Raw genomic sequence first — 19,613 nt, 5'->3', positions numbered from 1 at the left:
GAGCTGGGACTTGATCTTAGGCCTCTTAACTCCTCCTTTAGTGCTCTTTCCACTCTACCTGGCTGCGTGTGTATTTGTGGTATCTAAATGTGTGCCACAGGGAGAGAAAGAGATTACTAATCTCCTCCATCTACACAAACTGTCTGTACCAGGGAGCTGGGCAGAGCATGGCCAAAAGAGACAGGAGGCATTATCTCTCCCTTCACCCTGCTGTACTCAACGAGCGAGATTGCTATCTTCTGAGTGGCAGTGCTCCCGCCTTGTTGGAAATGTTGAAACACTTGTGACTGACCTCCAGTGACACAGAAGCTTCTGGGTAGGGGCTGGAGAAGGGTCGGGGAGATATTTCCGTTAGGACATCGCTGAAACACAGACTGGGATCAGATTGTGCTCATAGTCCTAAGGGTAAGTACTGTCTATGGAGACAGGATTTTAAATTAGTTTGAAGTGTGCATTTGTTTGCGAGCATATATGTGTAGAAGTTTTAGAGAGGATTCTCTGTTTATGTGCTGAGATTCCAGGGTGCGGAATTCCACTTGCAATCAGCTTACAGTGAGCCTAAGATTACACTTTATGGACATGAATTTCTTGTGCCTGAGACCTGACATCTGTCTACACTAGCAACAGCAGCCATTGGGGCTTCGGCCAGAAGGTACATGGATTTTGGGTCCAGCAAAAACTGGTTCCAAATCCTCACTCTGCTAAACTTTTGTGAGCCTCAGTTTCCTCATCTGTAAAATGGGCATAAAACACCCACCTTACAGGGTTGCTACATGGATTCAGACAATGTACATTTAGTGCCAGTACAGGCTCCACCAATAACAGCTATGAAGTTTCCTTTTTAAGTCAAATGGGAACCAGATCTCACAGAATATCTTCCCCCATAAACATCCTATAGGAATGTTTTCCCTGAGAAAACACTCTGAGCAGCAAAGGACTAGTATGTGTGGAGGGAAGACAGCCAGCCTGGGAGTTTTAAAATTTTATGAATAGAGGTCAGAGAATGTGCACCATGAAAGAAAAAAGCCATGCGAGCATCTGGACAAGGAAAAGCTAATAACAGCACAAAACAGAAACAGTCGACCCTTATATAGAGCTTACTATCTGCCGAGGACTGTTCAAAGAATTTTACACAGATTGGCCCATTTATTCCTCACAACCCTAAAGACGTAAGTGCTACTAACAGCCTTATTTTCCAGTTGAAGAAACTGAGGCGCCAAGGTGTTAAGGGACTTGACTGAATCAGTGAAAGAAAACTCTTCTGGAGAATTTCATTACAGAAGAGTTAGATCAGGCTTTTCTCCATCTCTCCAACGTGGGAGGGGCTCAGACAATGCGGTGCTGGGAAGCATGTATCAGGTACTCAAGGAAGACTTGTTGATTGGCTGATCCTGCTTCTCGTTCTGTGTGTTGACCTATTTTGTGAGCTTTGGCAAACTACCCAATTAAATGCCTTGAGTAGGATCTGTTACATAATTGGTGGCACACAACGCAAAATGAAAATCTGGGGTCCGTTACTCAAAAATTATTATGAATTTAAAGATGACAGCCACAAAGCATCAGGCCAATCATGGGGTCCTTGTGAGCACAGGGCCCTACTAGTCTGCACGGGTTGCAAGTCCATGAAGCCAGCACTGGCCCTGAATCCTGACGAGGAGGCAGGAATGGTACTGGAAGTTTCCATGGTCTCATGTAGCCCTCCTAATAATTCTGAGTTCCCCCCCACCCCCGGGTTGGAGAGATGGAGAAAGGCCTGGTCTAACTCTTCTGTGCTAAAGTTCTCCAGAAGAGTTTTCTTTCACTGAATCAGTCGAGTCCCTTAACACCTTGCTGCCTCAGTTTCTTCAACTGGAAAATAAGTCAAATAAAGAGACATTTGACTGCCCGATTGAAAGAGGAGAAAAGCGAAACTCTGAGACATTAAGTGGCTCCCCCAAGGTTAAACATTTATTATATGCAAATTGATTTAGTAGCAATGTGTACAGAGTGTTACACATTGAAATGCTTTTTCCATCCCTATCCCTGCCGTGTCTCTACGTACTGTGCTATGAATTGCGGAGTGTAATATATGCAGTCCCAGCCAACAAGATGCATAATCTATAGAGGGTGCATAATCTGTAGAAGGTGTCTAGTTTCCCTAAAATTTAGCAGGCCAATCGATGAAACAGAATAATTTGACCCCTTCTAATTCATCTGGAGCTTTGTGGGAACTAGCAAAATGAATCCATGAATACTGCTTGAGTAGCTTGCAACTTTTTGTGTTCTTGCTGATTTAGTCTTGGAACTAAGTTGCATCCACATTGCATTCATCTCTAGTAGTTCCTTGCAAAACTGCTTTCCCCAAAATTACTAATTAGAAACTCTGGATGACTTGCTTTCCTGCTAGAAATTGGCAGTGCTTGCACCTAGAAATAAATGTGACTGGAGGTGTGGTTTATCTAGTTGAGGCTCAAAGTTGCTCTTTCTCACTTTTGAATCTCACTTTTTAGTCCATTTCAGAAAAATTCTAAAATAACAAAATGTCAGAACTGAATTGATTTAGCCCACTCCTCTCATTTTATAGACAGGGGAACTGAGGCTCAGGGAGAGGAAATAATGTGCCCAAGGAATGTATAAAGTTGTTGAACTGGAATGTTCATCTAGGTTCTCATGCCATATTCCAGATGAGCCCTAGCCTCATAACCACCTGGGGTGAGGACCCTGACATGGTGACCAGAGCCAAAGAGAATCCAGGAAAGATTTCTCTGATATGAGAATGAAGGTGATCCTGTAACCCTCTGTTGTCCTTTTCCCCATGATATTTGGCACACTCCATCCCTCCCTTCCCTCAGCCTGGCGTTTTGACCTTCTCTATTCCCTGGTGAGTGACTCATTGAGTCATAGGAACAGGCATTGTTTAGGACCAGGGACGTTGCAGGACCCCGTGGTTTCGTACATTGTGTTGCTCTCACCTGAAAATCATGAATGGGCCCAGTGTTCTTACAAGGCCTTATGGAAATGGGTGTGTTTATAAATTTAAGATAATTTTGAGTTGGAATGTTCTGGTCCAAGGATCATCCCCTGGTACCTATATATGCCAGGCTCTCTACTGAGCATTTTCCTGTTTTTTTTTTTCCTTTTTCTGAAGAATGGGGTCTCACTATGTTGTCCAGGCTTGTCTCAAGCTCCTGAGCTCAAGCCAACCTCCCACCCCTGCCTTTCTAATTGCTGTGATTACAGGTGTGAGCCACCACGCCCAGCCAGCATTTTCAATACTGAATGCAATGTGGTGAAGGCTCTGGCCTCAAACCACCTGTGTCTGAATTATGTCCCCTCCACGGGGGATTACAACCTGGTTTTCTCATATGTAAAACTGGGAGAACAATAGTATCTACCTCATAAGGTTGTTATTCTGAGGATTAAATAAGATAATTGATGCAAAATGTTTTTTATGATATGGCACATACATGGTTAACACAAGACATGTGTGAGTTAAAAACATGAAACAGGCTGGGCACGGTGGCTCACACCTGTAATCCCAGCACTTTGGGAGGCTGAGACAGGAGGATTTCTTGAGCCCAGGAGTTTGAGAACAGCCTGGGCAACATGGCAAGATCCTGTCTCTCAAAAACTAAAAAATTAGCCAGGCATGGTGGTATGCACCTGTGGTCCCAACTACTCGGGAGGCTGAGGCGGGAGGATTGCTTGAGCCCAGGAGGTCGAGGCTGCAGTGAGCCGTGCTTGCACCACTGGACACTCCAGCCTGGGCAACAGAGCAAGACCCTGTCTAAAGAAAAGAAAAACCCACAAAACAGATGTCATCCCCATTTTACAGATATAACCCTGAAGCTGGAAAAGTAAAGCAACTCACAGCTAGGAAGGCCATAGCTGATGTCCTAAACACAATCTATTTGGCCACTGAGTCTCTACACCTGACCATTTGCCTATACTCGCTTGTGTGGTCGCTTTGCAGTATACTCAGCTGTTTCCACATTATGCTATTTACATGTGGTCAGATATAAATCCAACTTTGTTAGAAGACAATCAATTCCACTAAAGCTGTCCCCAAAGCCAGGGTTGGCAAGACACCTTTAGCTAGATTGCTATTCTCCCCTCCTTCCATCCATCCATTGCCTGTCCTTCAAATAATTCCCTCTCAGTGACTCTTCCCTGAACATTCTATCTCTTGGGGATCTCTTTTTCCTCTGAAATATAATGTATTATTGATACCACTCCTTCTGACAACTCATTATTCTTCACCTGCGGCATCTCTTCTGCTTTTTGACTTTTCACATATTAATGTCTTGATTTTCCAAGTGCAAATGAACTCTTGAAAGTACAAATGGCCTTTTCTCCTTCACACCATCAAGAGTATTTCACACAGGACCATGTGCATGGACCACTCGATAAATATTTGATTGATTGAAATTCAGACATTTAGGTGATCATCTCAATGTTCTATTAACATGGTGAGATATAATTTATTTAGATAAATTTGGTGTCATGCTGATTTAAGGCACTCAGAAAATCTAGGCTTATTTCAATGTCTGAAAACTTTTTTGGCTATAGTTAATAACAACGTATTGTATTCTTGAAAACTGCTGAGAGAGTAGATTTCAAATGTTCTCACTACAAAAAATGATAAATATGTGAGGTTATGTAGCTGTCAATTCATTTGATTTAGCCATTCCACAATGTATACTTATTTCAAAACATGTTGTACACAATAAATATGGATAATTTTCACCAATTAAAAAAATAGGCCGGGTGCAGCGGCTCATGCCTATAATCCTAGCACTTTGAGAGGCTGCGGAGGATCACTTGAGCCAGGAGTTCAAGGTTGCAGTGAGCTTTGATCCTACCACTGCACTCCAGCCAATTAGGAAAATTTTTTAATTTATTTTTTATTAACTAATTAAACAATAAAAAATAAATATTTTTCTTAATTGGAAAAAATGCATGTTAATTGCAGAAAACTTTGAAAATGACAGAAAGTATAACAAATGAAATAAAACATCCTCAATCCCAATACCTGGTTTTGTTAACACTTACATGTATCTTCTTTCATTCCCTCCATATGAATAAAGTGCATTTAAATAACATCCTAAACTTATTTTCTATAGATTCATATTTATGAATAAATCTATATTTGATAAACAAAATTATTGTTAATGAAATATTCTGGACCGCGTGCAGTGGCTCACACCTGTAATCCCAGCACTTTGGGAGATTGAGGTGGGTGGATCACTTGAGGCCAGGAGTTCGAGACCAGCCTGGCCAACACGGTGAAATGCTGTCTCTACTAAAAATACAAAAATTAGCCAGGCATGGTGCTGCACACCTGTAATCCCAGCTACTTGGGAGGCTGAGGCAGTAGAATTGCTTGAACCTGGGAGGCGGAGGTTGTAGTGAGCCAAGATTGCGCCACTGCACTCCAGCCTGGGTGACAGAGCGAGACTCCGTCTCAAAAAACAAACAAATGAAAGAAATATTCTGGATCTGGGGAGCTGACACATGAATTGGGTGCGTTATTACTGAACTAATATGATGAGAAAGAAGTTTAATGACCCAGAGTTTTCTCTCTTTATAAATTTTCATTCTTTTTATGGTCACTTTTTTTTTGAGACAGGGTCTCACGTTGTCGCCCAAGCTGGAGTGCAGTGGTGCAACCACGGCTCATATAGCCTTGATCTCCCAGGCTCAAGTGATCCTCCTGCTTCAGCCTCCCAAGTATCTGGGAGTACAGGTGCACTCCACCAGGCCCAGCTAATTTTGTAACCCATCTCCTGTTTCCCCCAAGAATACTTTTGTCTCTTACCCTCATGTAACATCATATACATTTCTGCTACATGATGATTAGAGACAAGTTCTATTTAGAAATAACTCCCAAGAATGGTTTTTATATTTTATTTTCATATTGAAAATGAGTCAGATTTGCTTCAGCCTCAAAGAGAATTAGTTGTACTTTTTTTTTTTTCTAAATAGAAAATGGGTTAAAACATTTTTTGTAGAGATGGGGATCTCACTATGTTGCTCAGGCTGGTCTCAAACTCCTGGACTCAAGCGATCCTCCCACCTTTGCCTCCCAAAGTGCTGGGATTACAGGTATGAGCCACCACGCCCAGCCTTATGTTCACTTTTTACAAAATTGTGATTATATTTTATGTAGCTAAATACAATTGCATTGTATATTTTCGTAGAACAGATTTCTTTCTCCAGATGAGTTCTTCCTAAATGTAATTTTAAACGGCCATATGGTCTTCCATTCAAAGCCTCAATCCTCATTTCTTCAGTTTTTGTTTTTTTCTTTAGATTGCTTCCCATTTTTCACTTTTATAATGACGCTGTACAGAGCTCTTTTGCATAATAGCTTTGGTCTGTTCTGGATTGTTTGTAAATTGTCTGCTCTACACTCTTTACCCATTTGCTGTTTGGGGGCCCTAGTGTTTTTCTTAAAAATTTATATAAACCAAAGATGCAAAATCTTTAAAATAGTGGTTTGCCATACTAGTTTCAGTTTTTTTTTTTTCTGTTTGCCTTTAAATTGTGTTAACATGTGAAGTTCTAATAGTTTAAAGCCAAATCTATTTTTCATGTATTTCTTTGTGATTTCTTCCATTGCATATAAACTGAGAAAGTTTTCTCTCATCTGGGGATTTAACAAATATTATTAAATATAGTAATATTCAATCCTAATTTCTTCTAATTTTAATGGCTCGATTTTAAAATATTTACCTCCTTAATCCGTTTGGAATTCATTTTGCTATCTAGGGTCTGGATCTAAGTTATTTTCTTTTCCCTTACAGGTAGCTAACCCATTGTCTTGTGGGCAACATTTGTTAAATAATGATTTCCTTTCCTCCACTTGCTTTGTGAACTACTCTTATAACATTTATTGTACACACAGGCATATTTTTTCAAGTCTACACTTCTCTTAAAAAGTGGTAGTCAGAAATCTACCTTACCACAATTCCTTTTTTTTTCTTTCTTTCTTTCTTTTTTTTTTTTTGAGACAGAGTCTCACTCTATCCCCCAGTCTGGAGTGCTGTGGCACAATCTCGGCTCACTGCAATCTCATCTTCTAGGTTCAAGCGATTCTCCTGCCTCAGCCTCCAGAGTTGCTGGGATTACAGGTGCCCACCACCTCACCCAGCTAATTTTTGTATTGTTTTAATAGAGACAGGTTTCACCATCTTGGCCAGGCTGGTCTCGAACTCTTGACCTCAGGTGATCCACCCTCCTTGGCCTCCCAAAGTGCTGGGATTACAGGTGTGAGCCACTGCGCCTGGCCCACAATTCCTTTTCAAATTGCAATTTCCACGCTTTTTGATTGTTCTTATGTTTTCCCAGATACATTTTAGAGTAACCTCAAGTTATAAAAAACTCACCATAATTTCTATTAGAATTATATTAGGCCAATAAATTAACTTTAAAAGTGATTTTTAAGTGTTACAGCTTCTCAACCTGAAATAGCATCTTTTTATGAGTTTAAGTCTTTCATGTCTCTCAATAAATTTTTATTATTTTCTTCAAAATAATTTTCTTATAATTAATATTATTTTTAGATATTTCTATTGTTGTAGTTGCTAAATCTCATGGTATTTTTCCCCATTTTATTTTATGTCTGTTGCTAGTATAAGAATAGCTGGTAATTTTAGAATATTTATTATATCTACAGGACTTTACTGAGCAATCTCATTAATTCCTCTAGTTTTGCAATGAATTCTTTTGGATTTCTAGGTGTAAAATCATATATTTTGCAAGTAAGAATGAATTTGACTTCTCCTTGCCCAAAACTGTACTTTCATTTTGTTAATGTAGCAGCTGACAGCTCAGGCTCCAGCACCAGCCTGCCTGAGCACAAAGGCTGATGAACTGTTTTTGTCATCTTGAGCATATTAGGTAGCCTTTCTGTGTCTTAGTTTTGTCCTCTGTTAATTAAAAAATAATAATAGTATCTACCTCCTGGGGTGGTTGTGAGAATTGGATGAGTTAATGTACATAAAAGTGTCTGCCACATAAAACATGCTCAGTAAATATTCAATACCCTTATTATTATTAGAGATGGGAGGAACTTTCCATTTCCAGAAATTATAACTTCTAGTACTCATTTCAGATAAGGGTTGCAGCATACACCCTTGCTCTCAAATAGCTGCAAAATAATTTACCATTTTGTCAGATACTGATTATTGGTGCAGTAATCAATACTGCACCGACTTATTATTCTTTACTATAGTAAGAAAAAATCCTCATACTTTTATTAACTTCAAAAATCAGTAATAAGTATTCAGTTTATCCAGTACATTTTGGCACTTTACCAAGATCATAATTTTAAAAATTTGCTCTATCAATATTGTATTTGTATTATATAAAAGACAGCTTCCTGACATGATTGGGATTTAGGATTTTGAGTCAGTTGGTTTGGGAAACATGAGTCTTCCAGCTGGCAACGCGGCAAAGTTTTCAATCTTCCTAAGCCTTAGTTTCCTCATCTATGAAGTAGTGGTAATGTCTATTTTTGTAGAGTGAGAGGATTAAAGCACATGGAAAATACTCAATGTTTGTTTCCATCTTTGTAATAATCAATTTCCTCAACATTCTGGGCTAACTTCTTGATATTACCATATATATATACCTCCATATTCATAAATGAGATGAACCCAAGAGTTTCTGTCTTCCTGTGCCCTGTATTGGCTTGTAGAGTAATAATTATGTGTTCCTTAAAAGTTTGAAACTCCTCATTTGTCAAACCATCTGGACAGGTATTGAGGAGGTAAGTCTGATAATGCTTCTAATTTATTTATTTATTTATTTATTTCTCTTTCTTTCTCTCTCTCTCTTTCTCTCTTTCTCTCTCTTTCTTTCTTTCTTTTCTTTCTTTTCTTTTTAATAGAGATGGGGTCTTGCCTTGTTGCCCAGGCTGATCTCCAACTCCTGGGCTCAAGCTATTCAACTGCCTCAGCCTCCCAAAGTGCTAGGATTACAAGTGTGAGCCACTGGGCTCAGCCAATGCTTTTAATTTCTAAATAATAATAGCTTGCATTCATTGGATGCTTAGTACTATGTGCCAAAAGTTCTAATAACTATTTCACATAGCTCATCTAATTTCATCCTCAGAAGTAGTTATCATTTATATTTGTCTTATCTAGTCCCGAAATTAGTTACTGTTCCCATCTTACATATTAAAAGACTGAGGCTTTGAGAGGTTAAATAGCCAGGCCAAGCTCATGCAGAGAATGAGCTGGGATTTGAACCCAAGCAGTCTGACTCCAGGTTCTTTGTCTTTAGTGGCTAGATACCATGCTGCTTCCTAAACTTATTTCTTGTTATTTTGGTTTGGTTTTGGTCTAAGCTTTCCGTGCCATATGGAATCAATTTTGTTAATTTATACTTTTCTAGGAAACTATCCATTTTACTGAGATTTCGTCAAAAAAAATTTTGTAGTCTAACTTTTTTTAAAACCTCTTCTTTTTTTTGGTACCCCATTTTTGTTGAAAAATGTTAAGCCCTTCTGTTTCTGAGATTAATAGTCCCTATATTATTAATTTGGTTTATTTGTGTTTCCTCCTTTTCTTGATTATTGGAAACTGCATATTAAACTGGGAGAGAAAGTCTAGCAATGTGGAGGAGGCTGGATGTTACAAAATGGAAATAAAGATTTTTTTATTTTTAAATTTTCCATTTCCATCCAGCTTTGCTTTCTTTTCGCCTTACTTCACCCCAGCCTTTAAAGAGCAGGATGCTCGGGGCTGAAAAGAGCCTTAGGAGTACTTTGCCAAGCTCCCTAATTCACCAGGGCCTAGAGGGGACATCTCCCTGTCCAAAGTCACACCGTTAGCAAGTGAGAGAGCCAGGAGAAGGCAGGCCCTAGCTCCCTTCTTTCCCCTTCTTTTGTTCTCCCTTCTTTTTGTTCTCTTTCCATTATACCTTAGCTAATGTTAAAAACAACAAATTAATGGAGACAGCAAAGAAAGTTTACAGCTACTTCATTTGAAAAGATTAATAAAGTCAGTTGACAATGTTGATTATAATTACTTTGATCCATATGATTTTTCTTTTTTTCTTTTTTTCCTTTTCAGACAGAGTCTTGCTCTGTCACACAGGCTGGAGTGCAGTGGCGTGATCTCAGCTCACTGCAACCTCCGCTTCCTGGGTTCAAGCAATTCTCTGCCTCAACCTCTCCAGTAGCTGGGATTACAGGTGCCTGCCGCCATGCCCAGCTAATTTTTGTATTTTTAGTAGAGACAGGGTTTCACCATCTTGGCCAGGCTGGTCTTGAACTCCTGACCTCATGATCCACCCACCTCGGCCTCCCAAAGTGCTGGGATTACAGGTGTGAGCTACTGCGCCTAGCCTAATCCATATGATTTTTCATAGAAATCATCTTCTATTGTGATCTTGTTTTAAACCGTTCTTTCTAGAATAAACCTATCCAAAGAAAGCATGGTGTATGGCAGGAAAGTGGGCACCTTTTTATTCTCTCCCTGATATTACGCTGTACCTATTGGAAAGGCCATGAGAAAGCTCCTATATCAGTGGAGGAGGGAAACTTAATAAAATGGAATCCAGCCTTAACTCAAGTCTGAAGCAAACAAAATAAATGCTCTTAGCACTGGGACGAAGTAGGGTTTTTTTTGGTCGGGGGAGGAGGGACAGGGTTTTACTCTGTCACCCAGGCTCTTCTCAAACTCCTGGTCTCAAGTGATTCTTCCACCTCGCTCTCCAAAGTGCTGAGATTACAAGCATGAGCCACCGTGCCCAGCCTAAAGTTTGGTTTTGAGGTGCCTGGCAGGGCACTACATTAGTGTGGGGTCTGGATGTCAAAATTCAGCACAGTGGAAGAGGACAGAACCGTCCCTACCTCGAGGATGGAACAAGGCACACCAAACCCTCACACAGTCCATGCGCTTTTTCACAACATAATTACCTTAAATTGCCCATTTCCCGGTTATTTGGTGTGTGTGTGTGTGTGTGTGTCACGTGCACGCGCAAATGAGCAGATGTCTCTGCTGATTGTGTGATCAGCAGTCTGCAATTAGACTCCAAGGAACAACCTGCTCATTGTGGTTAGGGGCCATTAGCCACTTAAATAATGACATCTGTCATAATTTTCATACCTTGGATCTTATCTCCAAACTGTACTCAAAACAAATGCCTAAGTTTTCTAAAATAGACCAATCCAATTTTTAATAGTTCTAGTCACCATCGTGGTGGAGGAGTTTAGGGTTGAATAATACCTAATAATTACTGAGTGCCTCGTATATGCCTGGAATTGTATAAAGGTCTTTACAAACAGCATAAATCACTGAGCTCATGCAAGAACTCTGTGAAGTAGGAAACTATTATTCTTCTCACTTTATAGATACTGAAATTATTAAACTGAGACACTGAATTCAATAATTAACATCTAGAAGGGAACTGAACTGAAATTAGTATTTAAGAATGTTGGACGTCCATACTATTTACTGTTTTCATTTGGATGAGCTGCTGTGTGTCATTTGGCTAGTAAGGGAGACAGGGTCTTACTCTGTCACCGGGCTCTTCTCAAACTCCCGGCCTCGGTGATCCTTCCACCTTGCTATCCCAAAGTATATGCTCTGAGTATATGCTCAGAATATATTAAAATGTGGAAGATGGTGTAGGCAATCTAGTTTTGTATAAAGGGCCAAAATAAGGCATTAATCTTAAAATAATGGAACATATATCAAATTCAGCGATTCTCAACTAGGAGCAAACCCTCCTACCTCAGGGGGCTTTGGAAATGTGTGGGGTCATTTGGGGTCCCTTTGGCCATTACACTGGCCTGTTACACTGGGGGGCTTCCAGGAGGCTCCACAACCTGCCGTCTGCAAGACAATTTTAGACAATAAGGACTTGTCTGGCTCCAAATGTCAGATACTACTGAGAAACACTGATCAAGGGCAATGGTAGGAATTCGAAATGATACTGTAAAACTCAAAGGTGGCAAACTCAAATGCCTTTAGGGATTAGTCAGGAAGTGAAGAAATCATGTCCCATTTTAGGGGCATACAAATTCAAATCACTAAAGCACTTCATCAGACAAAAATTAGGTGTCAAATGTGGCCTGTGGATCGCCCGGTTGGAGCCTTTTAATGGAGGTTTTTTCTGACCAAAAAAACATGTTTATGATATATTAAGAGGGAAAAAAAAGTTAACAATCTGTATGATTCCATGTTTTAAAGACATTGTCTCTGTGTACATACATTATTTACATATATGCATGCACTTATATTCATGAAAATATTTAGAAAAATTTCTGGAAGGATATGGAATAAGATTTGGGGTAATTTTGGCTGGGCGCGGTGGCTCACGCCTGTAATCCCAGCACTTTGGGAGGCCAAGGCAGGCAGATCACCTGAGGTTGGGAGTTCGAGACCAGCCTGACCAACATGGAGAAACCCCGTCTCTACTGAAAATACAAAATTAGCAGGGCATGGTGGTGCATACCTGAAATCCCAGCTACTTGGGAGGCTGAGGCAGGAGAATCGCTTGAACCTGGGAGGTGGAGGTTGCAGTGAGCCGAGATCGTGTCATTGTACTCCAGCCTGGGCAACAAGGCAAAACTCCATCTCAAAAAAAAAGATTTGGGGTAATTTTTTTTTTTTTTGATACAGGATCTCACTCTGTCACCCAGACTGGAGTGCAGTGGCATGATCATGGCTCACTGCAGCCTCAACCTGGACTCGGGTGATCCTCCCACCTCAGCCTCCTGAGTAGCTGAGACTATAGGCACGTGCCAGGCACACCTAGCTAATTTTTTTGTATGTTTTTAGAGATGGGGTCTTGCTATGTTACCCGGGCTGGTCTTGACCTCCTGGACTCAAACAATCCACCTGCATCGGCCTCCCAAAGCGCTGGGATTATAGGTATGAGCCACTGTGTCCGGCTCAATTTGGGGCGATTTTCTAAAATGCGTTGCTCATTCATATTTTTAATTCTTTGACTACAAATGTCTACTAGTTGTGTAATTTTAAATAAATAAAGTAGAAGAGGAGCCTTAAAAAATAAAAGCTTTGAGTGTAGTATTGGAAAACAGCCCAGGCAACCTACTGGCCAACCCCCTCAAAGGGAGAATCATGTCTGTGATTAAGGACAAATGAGATATTCAATATTAGACAATCGATACTAAAGCACCAGAATTCCTTTAAAAATGGAACATTGTTGTTTTCTCAAACACACTGGTCTAGCTTCTAGCCCCCTTCCACAATTTTCATTTCTTTCATGACACAATAAAGCTCTTCTGGTAAAGTCCAGTCTTCCTTGTGCAGCTGCCCTGGCAGGGGTCTTGAGGAACCCCAGATGAGGCTTGAGAAATCAGCATCTGTACTGAAATTTATCTTAGGGGGGCTTATCCAAAATTAGACAAGAGCAGGACATTTTCAAGACAGCTCTGCCCCTTTTTCAATCAAGTCACCAAATTCTTCAAGAAATCCCCGTCTTGCTTTATTGCAATCATGTTTGTGTTTTCTTTCCAGTGTGTTGGCTCTACACTTTTTATTTTTTATTTTGTGCACAAGTCCCCTGGTTTTTTTTTTTGTTTTTATTTTTGTTTTTTTGTTTTTGAGACAGGGTCTTGCTCTGTAACCCAGGCTGGAATGCAGTAGCACCATCTCAGTTCACTGAAGTCTTGACCTCCCGGGATCAAGCAATCCTCCCACCTCAGCCTCCTAAGTAGCTGGGACCACAGGCACATGCCACCATGCCGGGCTAATTTTTATATTTTTAGTAAAGACGAGGTTTTGCCATATTGCCCAGGCTGGTCATGAACTCCTAGGCTCAAGTGATCTGCCCACCTCAGCCTCCAAAAGTGCTGGGATTACAGGGGCAAGCCATCCTACCTGGCCCAAGACAATTTTGACTGAGCTTTCATTGTGGAGTTTGCTGATCATTGGGCAATATCGGATTTTTCTATCCATTTGTCTGAGGAGGTGAGAGACAGGTAATTTCCTGGAGTCTTTTCTCGCTCGCTGTCTGGGTCAGTCCCCAGGGTCCCTCCCTCCTGCCTCCCTGCAGCCCTCCTTACCAGCAACTAAGTCACAGCTGTCCTACAGAAAGAATCCATAAGCCCTGCTGCTAACAAGGTGACCTGTGGCGCTTCTTGGCACTGGATGCATGGACGAATGGAGAGAGGGCTCCAGCACAAACAGGAAGGGGAATTCTCCAATCTAGAACATTGCTGCTTTTCACTCCCCACCTACCCCTTTCACATGCTGAATCTATACCAAATAAGGAACTCATATCTGGATTCTGAATCCACTTTTATAAACGCAACTAAACAGAAATCTCTGGGAGTGAAAATGTTAAGTGCACTTTACTCATCAAGGTTCTTTAGGAGAAGTGTCTAGAATGTATCATGTAGGAAAGTGGGGACTGAAGCAAGTATGATGAAGAAACTGGGCATGTGTCACAATTGATCCTCAAGTAGCTGAGTTTGCCCAAGGGAAATTTGTATAAAGAGCCCTGGAGTCCTGACCAGCTCCTTACCTCTTGCAGATCTCCAGCACCCTGCCGGTGGCACTACTGAGAGACGAGGTGCCAGGGTGGTTCCTGAAAGTGCCTGAGCCCCAACTTATCAGCAAGGAGCTCATCATGCTGACAGAGTGAGTGGGCCCAACAAGAGCAGGAGCAAGGTTCCCACCAAGCTAACTGGTGTAGCTGGCTTCCAAGCACACATAGCACCCTTCCTGGCTGCCCCAGCCTTATTGTCCAGAGAGGCAAAGGGACCTACCCTGGGACACGCAGCAATGCCAGATGTCTGCCTCCAGCTAGGACAGGGGTAGGTTTGCAATTGTATTCACATCCTTGCAATCTCTGACTCTGCCCCTTTTTCTTTCCCAACAGAGTCATGGAGGTCTGGCATGGCTTAGTGATCGCGGCGGTGTCCCTCTTCCTGCAGGCCTGCTTCCTCACCGCCATCAACTACCTGCTCAGCAGGCACATGGGTAACTGGCTCAGCATCCTCTTCCCTCCTAGTCACTCTCAGAGACCATTCTCGAGCCTCCAGCAGGACAAGACCCCGTTGGAGTTCCCAAACGTCACTCAAAAACCTACCAGAGGACCCACCGGCCAAATTCCTTCCCACCGCTCCCCCTCCCCCCAATAACTGTATCTGGGTAATCCCCACTCTGACCTCACCTTTTAACCAACTACTTCTGGCTGGAAGTGGCCATCCACATCCGTCTACTACCCAGACCTTCTGCCTAGACACAGCTTTTGCAATGCCTTCGAGGAAGTGCTCGTGTAACCTGGTCTAATTAATTTTCTTCATCCCTGTTAAAGGACTGAATATGAAATGTCCTTGAATTACAACAGAAGGAAATATGGTTGGACTTAGAGATTAATTTAAATTCTTGAACTGATAAACAACAGAAGGTAGTGAAGCTCGGTCCTGGAAAGGCATTTCAATTAGGGAAAATAAAACAATGCTGCTTTGGTTGTGCTAAGAGAAAGGACGGGGCAAGATGATGTTTTGAGGGTCTTTCTAGTTAAGTCTACCTTCATTCATTCATTTGTTCATTCATTCATTCAGCAGATATTTCTTGAGCATCTAAGACACTCTCTGGGCCTAGGCTACACAACAGGGAACAAAACAAAAATTCCTACCCTCGGAATCTTTCATTCCATGTGACAACAAACAAGATAAACAAGTAAAACATGTATATGCTAGATTATGGTAAGTGCTAGGGAGGAAAAATGGAGCATGGGAGTTGATACAGCTTGATGGATGGCTGGCATCCCCAAAAGGCTAACCTTTGAGTATAAACTTGCAGGGAGTGAGGCGTGAACTCTACCTGCAGAGGCCTGAAGGAGGAACGTGTTAGGCACATGCTAGCAAGAGCAAAGACGCCGGGCAACTGGAGCAGGCAGAGAGAAGCAGGAGAAAGCCAGAGAGGAAGGAGGAGTGAGGCCTCGGAGGCTGGGACTTGGCTTTTTCCAAGTGAGGCGTGGAACCATGGCAGGGTTTTGAGCACAGCAGTGCTGAGGTTTGAAGGGATCTTTCTGGAAGGTTTGCTTTACTGAGGGCAGTGTTCAACAGGCACTGATTCAAGAGCCGACGTGCCTAACCCAGGCAGCTTCCGCTTTTTTTTTTTTTTTTTGAGATGGAGTCTCACTCTGTCCCCCAGGCTTGAGTGCAGTGGCACAGTCTCGGCTCGCAGCAACCTCTGCCTCCCAGGTTCAAGCAATTCTCTTGCCTCAGCCTCCCTAATATCTGACATTACCGGCACGCATCACCATGCCCAGCTAATTTTTGTATTTTTAGTAGAGACGGGGTTTCACCATGTTGACCAGGCTGGTCTCGAACTTCTGACCTCAAGTGATCCATTCACCTCAGCCTCCCAAATTGCTGGGATTACAGGCATGAGCTACTGCGCCTGGCCAGCTTCCACTTTTGATCCCTGCCCTCTCCCTTCCAGCCCACAAGAATGAACAGATACTGAAAGCGGCCAGTCTCCAGGTTCCCAGGCCGAGCCCTGGCCACCATCATCCACCTGCTGTCAAAGAGATGAAGGAGACTCAGACAGAGAGAGACATCCCAATGTCTGATTCCCTTTACAGGCGTGAGTAAGGGGTTGGAGGGAGAACTTGTCTAGGGACTAACTTTGCTCTCTCTGGACACCCAGGACCTCCCTGCAGCAACCCCATGGGCCCAAACCTCTAGCCTGAGGATTCCTCACAGCCACATCAGGACAGCCTTGCCAGCTTACTTTTTTTCACAAAGGTGTTTTATTCTATTTCGTGGGGAAGATCATTCTGAGATCATTCTGAGTTTGTGTGGGTCTAAGTTCTTTCCCGGGTTTAATCGTGTGCAAATGATTGCAGGCAGCTTGGGAAGTGTCCCTGCTCTTTGTAAAGCCATGGCATCTTTTCTTCAGATTGATCAGCCAATGGTGGAGTTAAAATTTCACCTGCCTCTGCCTGCCTCCACCGTGGCTGCTGCTATGTCAGTGTTATTGGCTGGCTCTGTAGCTGGCTCCTCCACAGTCCCTAGAGGGACCCTTCTTCATGGTCTTAGATCTGCATGGGTATCTGAGTGTATAAATGTGAATCTTGCTGCTGATTCAAATCTATATCACCCTCTTGCAAGTGAGCCAATAGGTCACTATTCACAGTGGAAGTGGCTGCTTTGGCAACAAGGCAACTCCCTGATAGGGGCTCACTCACCAGAGATTGCACTTCTTCCACTGGTTTGTCTCTTGATTGGTTTGAATTTGCTCTGTCCTGATTTTATCTTTTCAGTTGAGACATGGCCTCAGTGCCTGCCTGTGGGGACCTGAGGGTGCTGCTCATATGCATGTTTCAACAGAACTGGAGAGGCACTGGCCTTACCCTAACCCCTGGCCCCAAAGCTTCACCAGAGCCTGGCTAGAATCAGAGATTGTTTAGCTGGCAGGGACCTCAGAGACTCTTGTTCAACCCTCTTGTCTTGGGGGTGACGAAAACCAGGGCACAAAAAGAGATGTGATCTGCCTAGATTTAGTGACAGCTTTGGACTAGAAGGTGTAACTTCTGAGGCCAGAGCTGTTTGCATTGGGTCACATTGTCCCAGCATGTTCCTCCTGACTTTTCTTTCTAGAAGACAGCCCTTTCCAAGCACAGTCAACCTAGTGTATTTTTTAACATTAGTTTTAGATGGAGTTGAATGAAGCAGCAGTGCCTGGCCTCTTGGACATGTCCCTGCCTATTTTTGGAGACTTTCTCTCCCCCTACTCTTCCCCTATTCTGTTTCTCCTTCTTCCTCTTTTGGGGTCTCTGTATCTCTCTTCCCTACCCCCCCTTTTTGTTGCTGGCTCTGCCTCTGTCTTTATCTGATAATAAGACAATTCTCCCTTCCATTGCCTCTATCCTCTCTTAACACCTTCTGGCTTGCTTTGGAAGAGGAACCGTTTCTATTTCTCCCCAGATGACAGCGACACACCCTCAGATAGCTTGGATAGCTCCTGCAGTTCGCCTCCTGCCTGCCAGGTAATGGATGTGCCTAGTGATCTCAGATGAACATATGCAGTCTGGGGATCCCTGCTGTAAAACGCTGAAAACTCAGGTTACCCCAACTATGGAGTGGGAGCAAGAAAAGAGGGTTTCTTGAGTCATCACAGCATCCTCAGGTGAGGGGGGGTCAGGCTTCCACCCATAACCCATATCCGCATGGATCACCCAAACAAAGTGGGTCTGAACAGACTGTAAAAATGAAAGTGCTAATGGGAAACCCTCTTCTCCCCATACCCCAGTTGTTGGGCTCAAGTCTGCTCTGAGTCCTGATCTCACTTGAATTGAGTCTCAGCATCTTCCTGTTGCCTCCACCTGCTCGTCTGTAATCCCATTCCCTGCAGACAGGTGGAACAAAGTCACTGGTAATCTTCCTCATTGCCCTGGACTGCTCTCAGACACAGCTACTTGGACCCAGATCTTCCCCACCAAGCCGTGGGCGAAACTCTTTGAGTAAGAGTTCAGTCCTGGGGTCTTATTTCCCCCAAACGTGGTAGGGATCTTGACCCACATGTCTCTGCTTTTCTCCTAAGGCCACGGAGGATGTGGATTACACACAAGTCGTCTTTTCGGCCCCTGGAGAACTAAAAAATGACTCCCCGCTGGACTATGAGAACATAAAGGAAATCACAGATTATGTCAATGTCAATCCAGAAAGACACAAGCCCAGTTTCTGGTATTTTGTCAACCCTGCTCTGTCTGAGCCAGCGGAATATGATCAAGTGGCCATGTGAATTCCAAATATTTTTAATGGGGTCCAGTTCTCTATGGATTCTTACATTTAATTTGTAGGGAAATGCCATTTTCCCCCTTAAACAAGGCATGGGGCTCACAAGTCTATGGAGACAGGCCAAAAAGAATGTGGAGAAGAAAATTGATAAATACACAGAGGTCCTCAAGACCCATGGACTCCTGGTCTGTACCTACAAAAGGCTGTTCATTCCTCAAAAACAAAAACAAGGCTTGGGTGGGAAAACAGGCCAATGCCCCGGCAAGAAAGGTTCAGATCAGATGTTAGGAAGAACTTTCAGGTAAAGTATGAGAACCATGGAGTCCATCAGCAGAGACAGTAGTGAAGTCTCTCCCCAGGGAAAATTTTAAAAAGGTTGAATCAGCTGTTATAGAGTTCTATTTGGCAATCTCATGGTTAAATGAATTCCCTTTGAGCTCTTTAATTATTGGCAATAAACAACTTCTTTAAAAGTTTTAAATAAAATAGCAACCACCACCAGTTCCTCTTTTCCTGTTGCCTAACCCTGCAGTTTTCCTTGTTTTCAGTGATGTGTTTTGCTGAGTAATCCTCCTCTGTCCTCAGAACTTTAAATAGTGCATTTACAAAGCCTACCATCAATCAACCTTTGAATCTGCTGTTTCTTATAAGCCAAAGATGACAAATGGAATTTTGGTAAATATCAACCAGCATCATAATCTCTTATTCCAAGAAAAATCTCCCAAAGCTCAATCTAATAAAATTCAAGATTCATTCCTGGTGTTTTTAAAAAAAACAATTAGGAATACAGGGATATTTCCTAACTCAATTAAGAATGATTTATCTCAAATCAGGAGATTACATGATATTTAACTGTAAGCTCCTAGACACAGTCCTATTAAGTCAGAAACAAAGTAAG

The 19,613-nt window shown here is 42.4% G+C and overlaps 1 protein-coding gene across 1 annotated transcript; it reads left to right on the top strand.

Annotated features, from left to right (window-relative positions):
- The first annotated feature begins 14,374 nt into the window (after positions 1 to 14,374).
- RHEX (regulator of hemoglobinization and erythroid cell expansion) lies at positions 14,375 to 19,202 on the top strand. The gene is made up of 4 exons (XM_034945265.3): positions 14,375 to 14,942; positions 16,416 to 16,559; positions 17,903 to 17,964; positions 18,519 to 19,202. Exons 1-4 carry the CDS (start codon positions 14,846 to 14,848, stop codon positions 18,717 to 18,719), a joined length of 504 nt encoding a protein of 167 aa, XP_034801156.1. The 5' UTR covers positions 14,375 to 14,845; the 3' UTR covers positions 18,720 to 19,202.
- Positions 19,203 to 19,613: the final 411 nt, after the last annotated feature.

This window comes from Pan paniscus, chromosome 1 (assembly GCF_029289425.2).
Source record: "Pan paniscus chromosome 1, NHGRI_mPanPan1-v2.0_pri, whole genome shotgun sequence".
NCBI lineage: Eukaryota > Metazoa > Chordata > Mammalia > Primates > Hominidae > Pan > Pan paniscus.
Note: the sequence above shows the minus strand (reverse complement) of the source record. Positions and strands in the feature narration are given on the sequence as shown.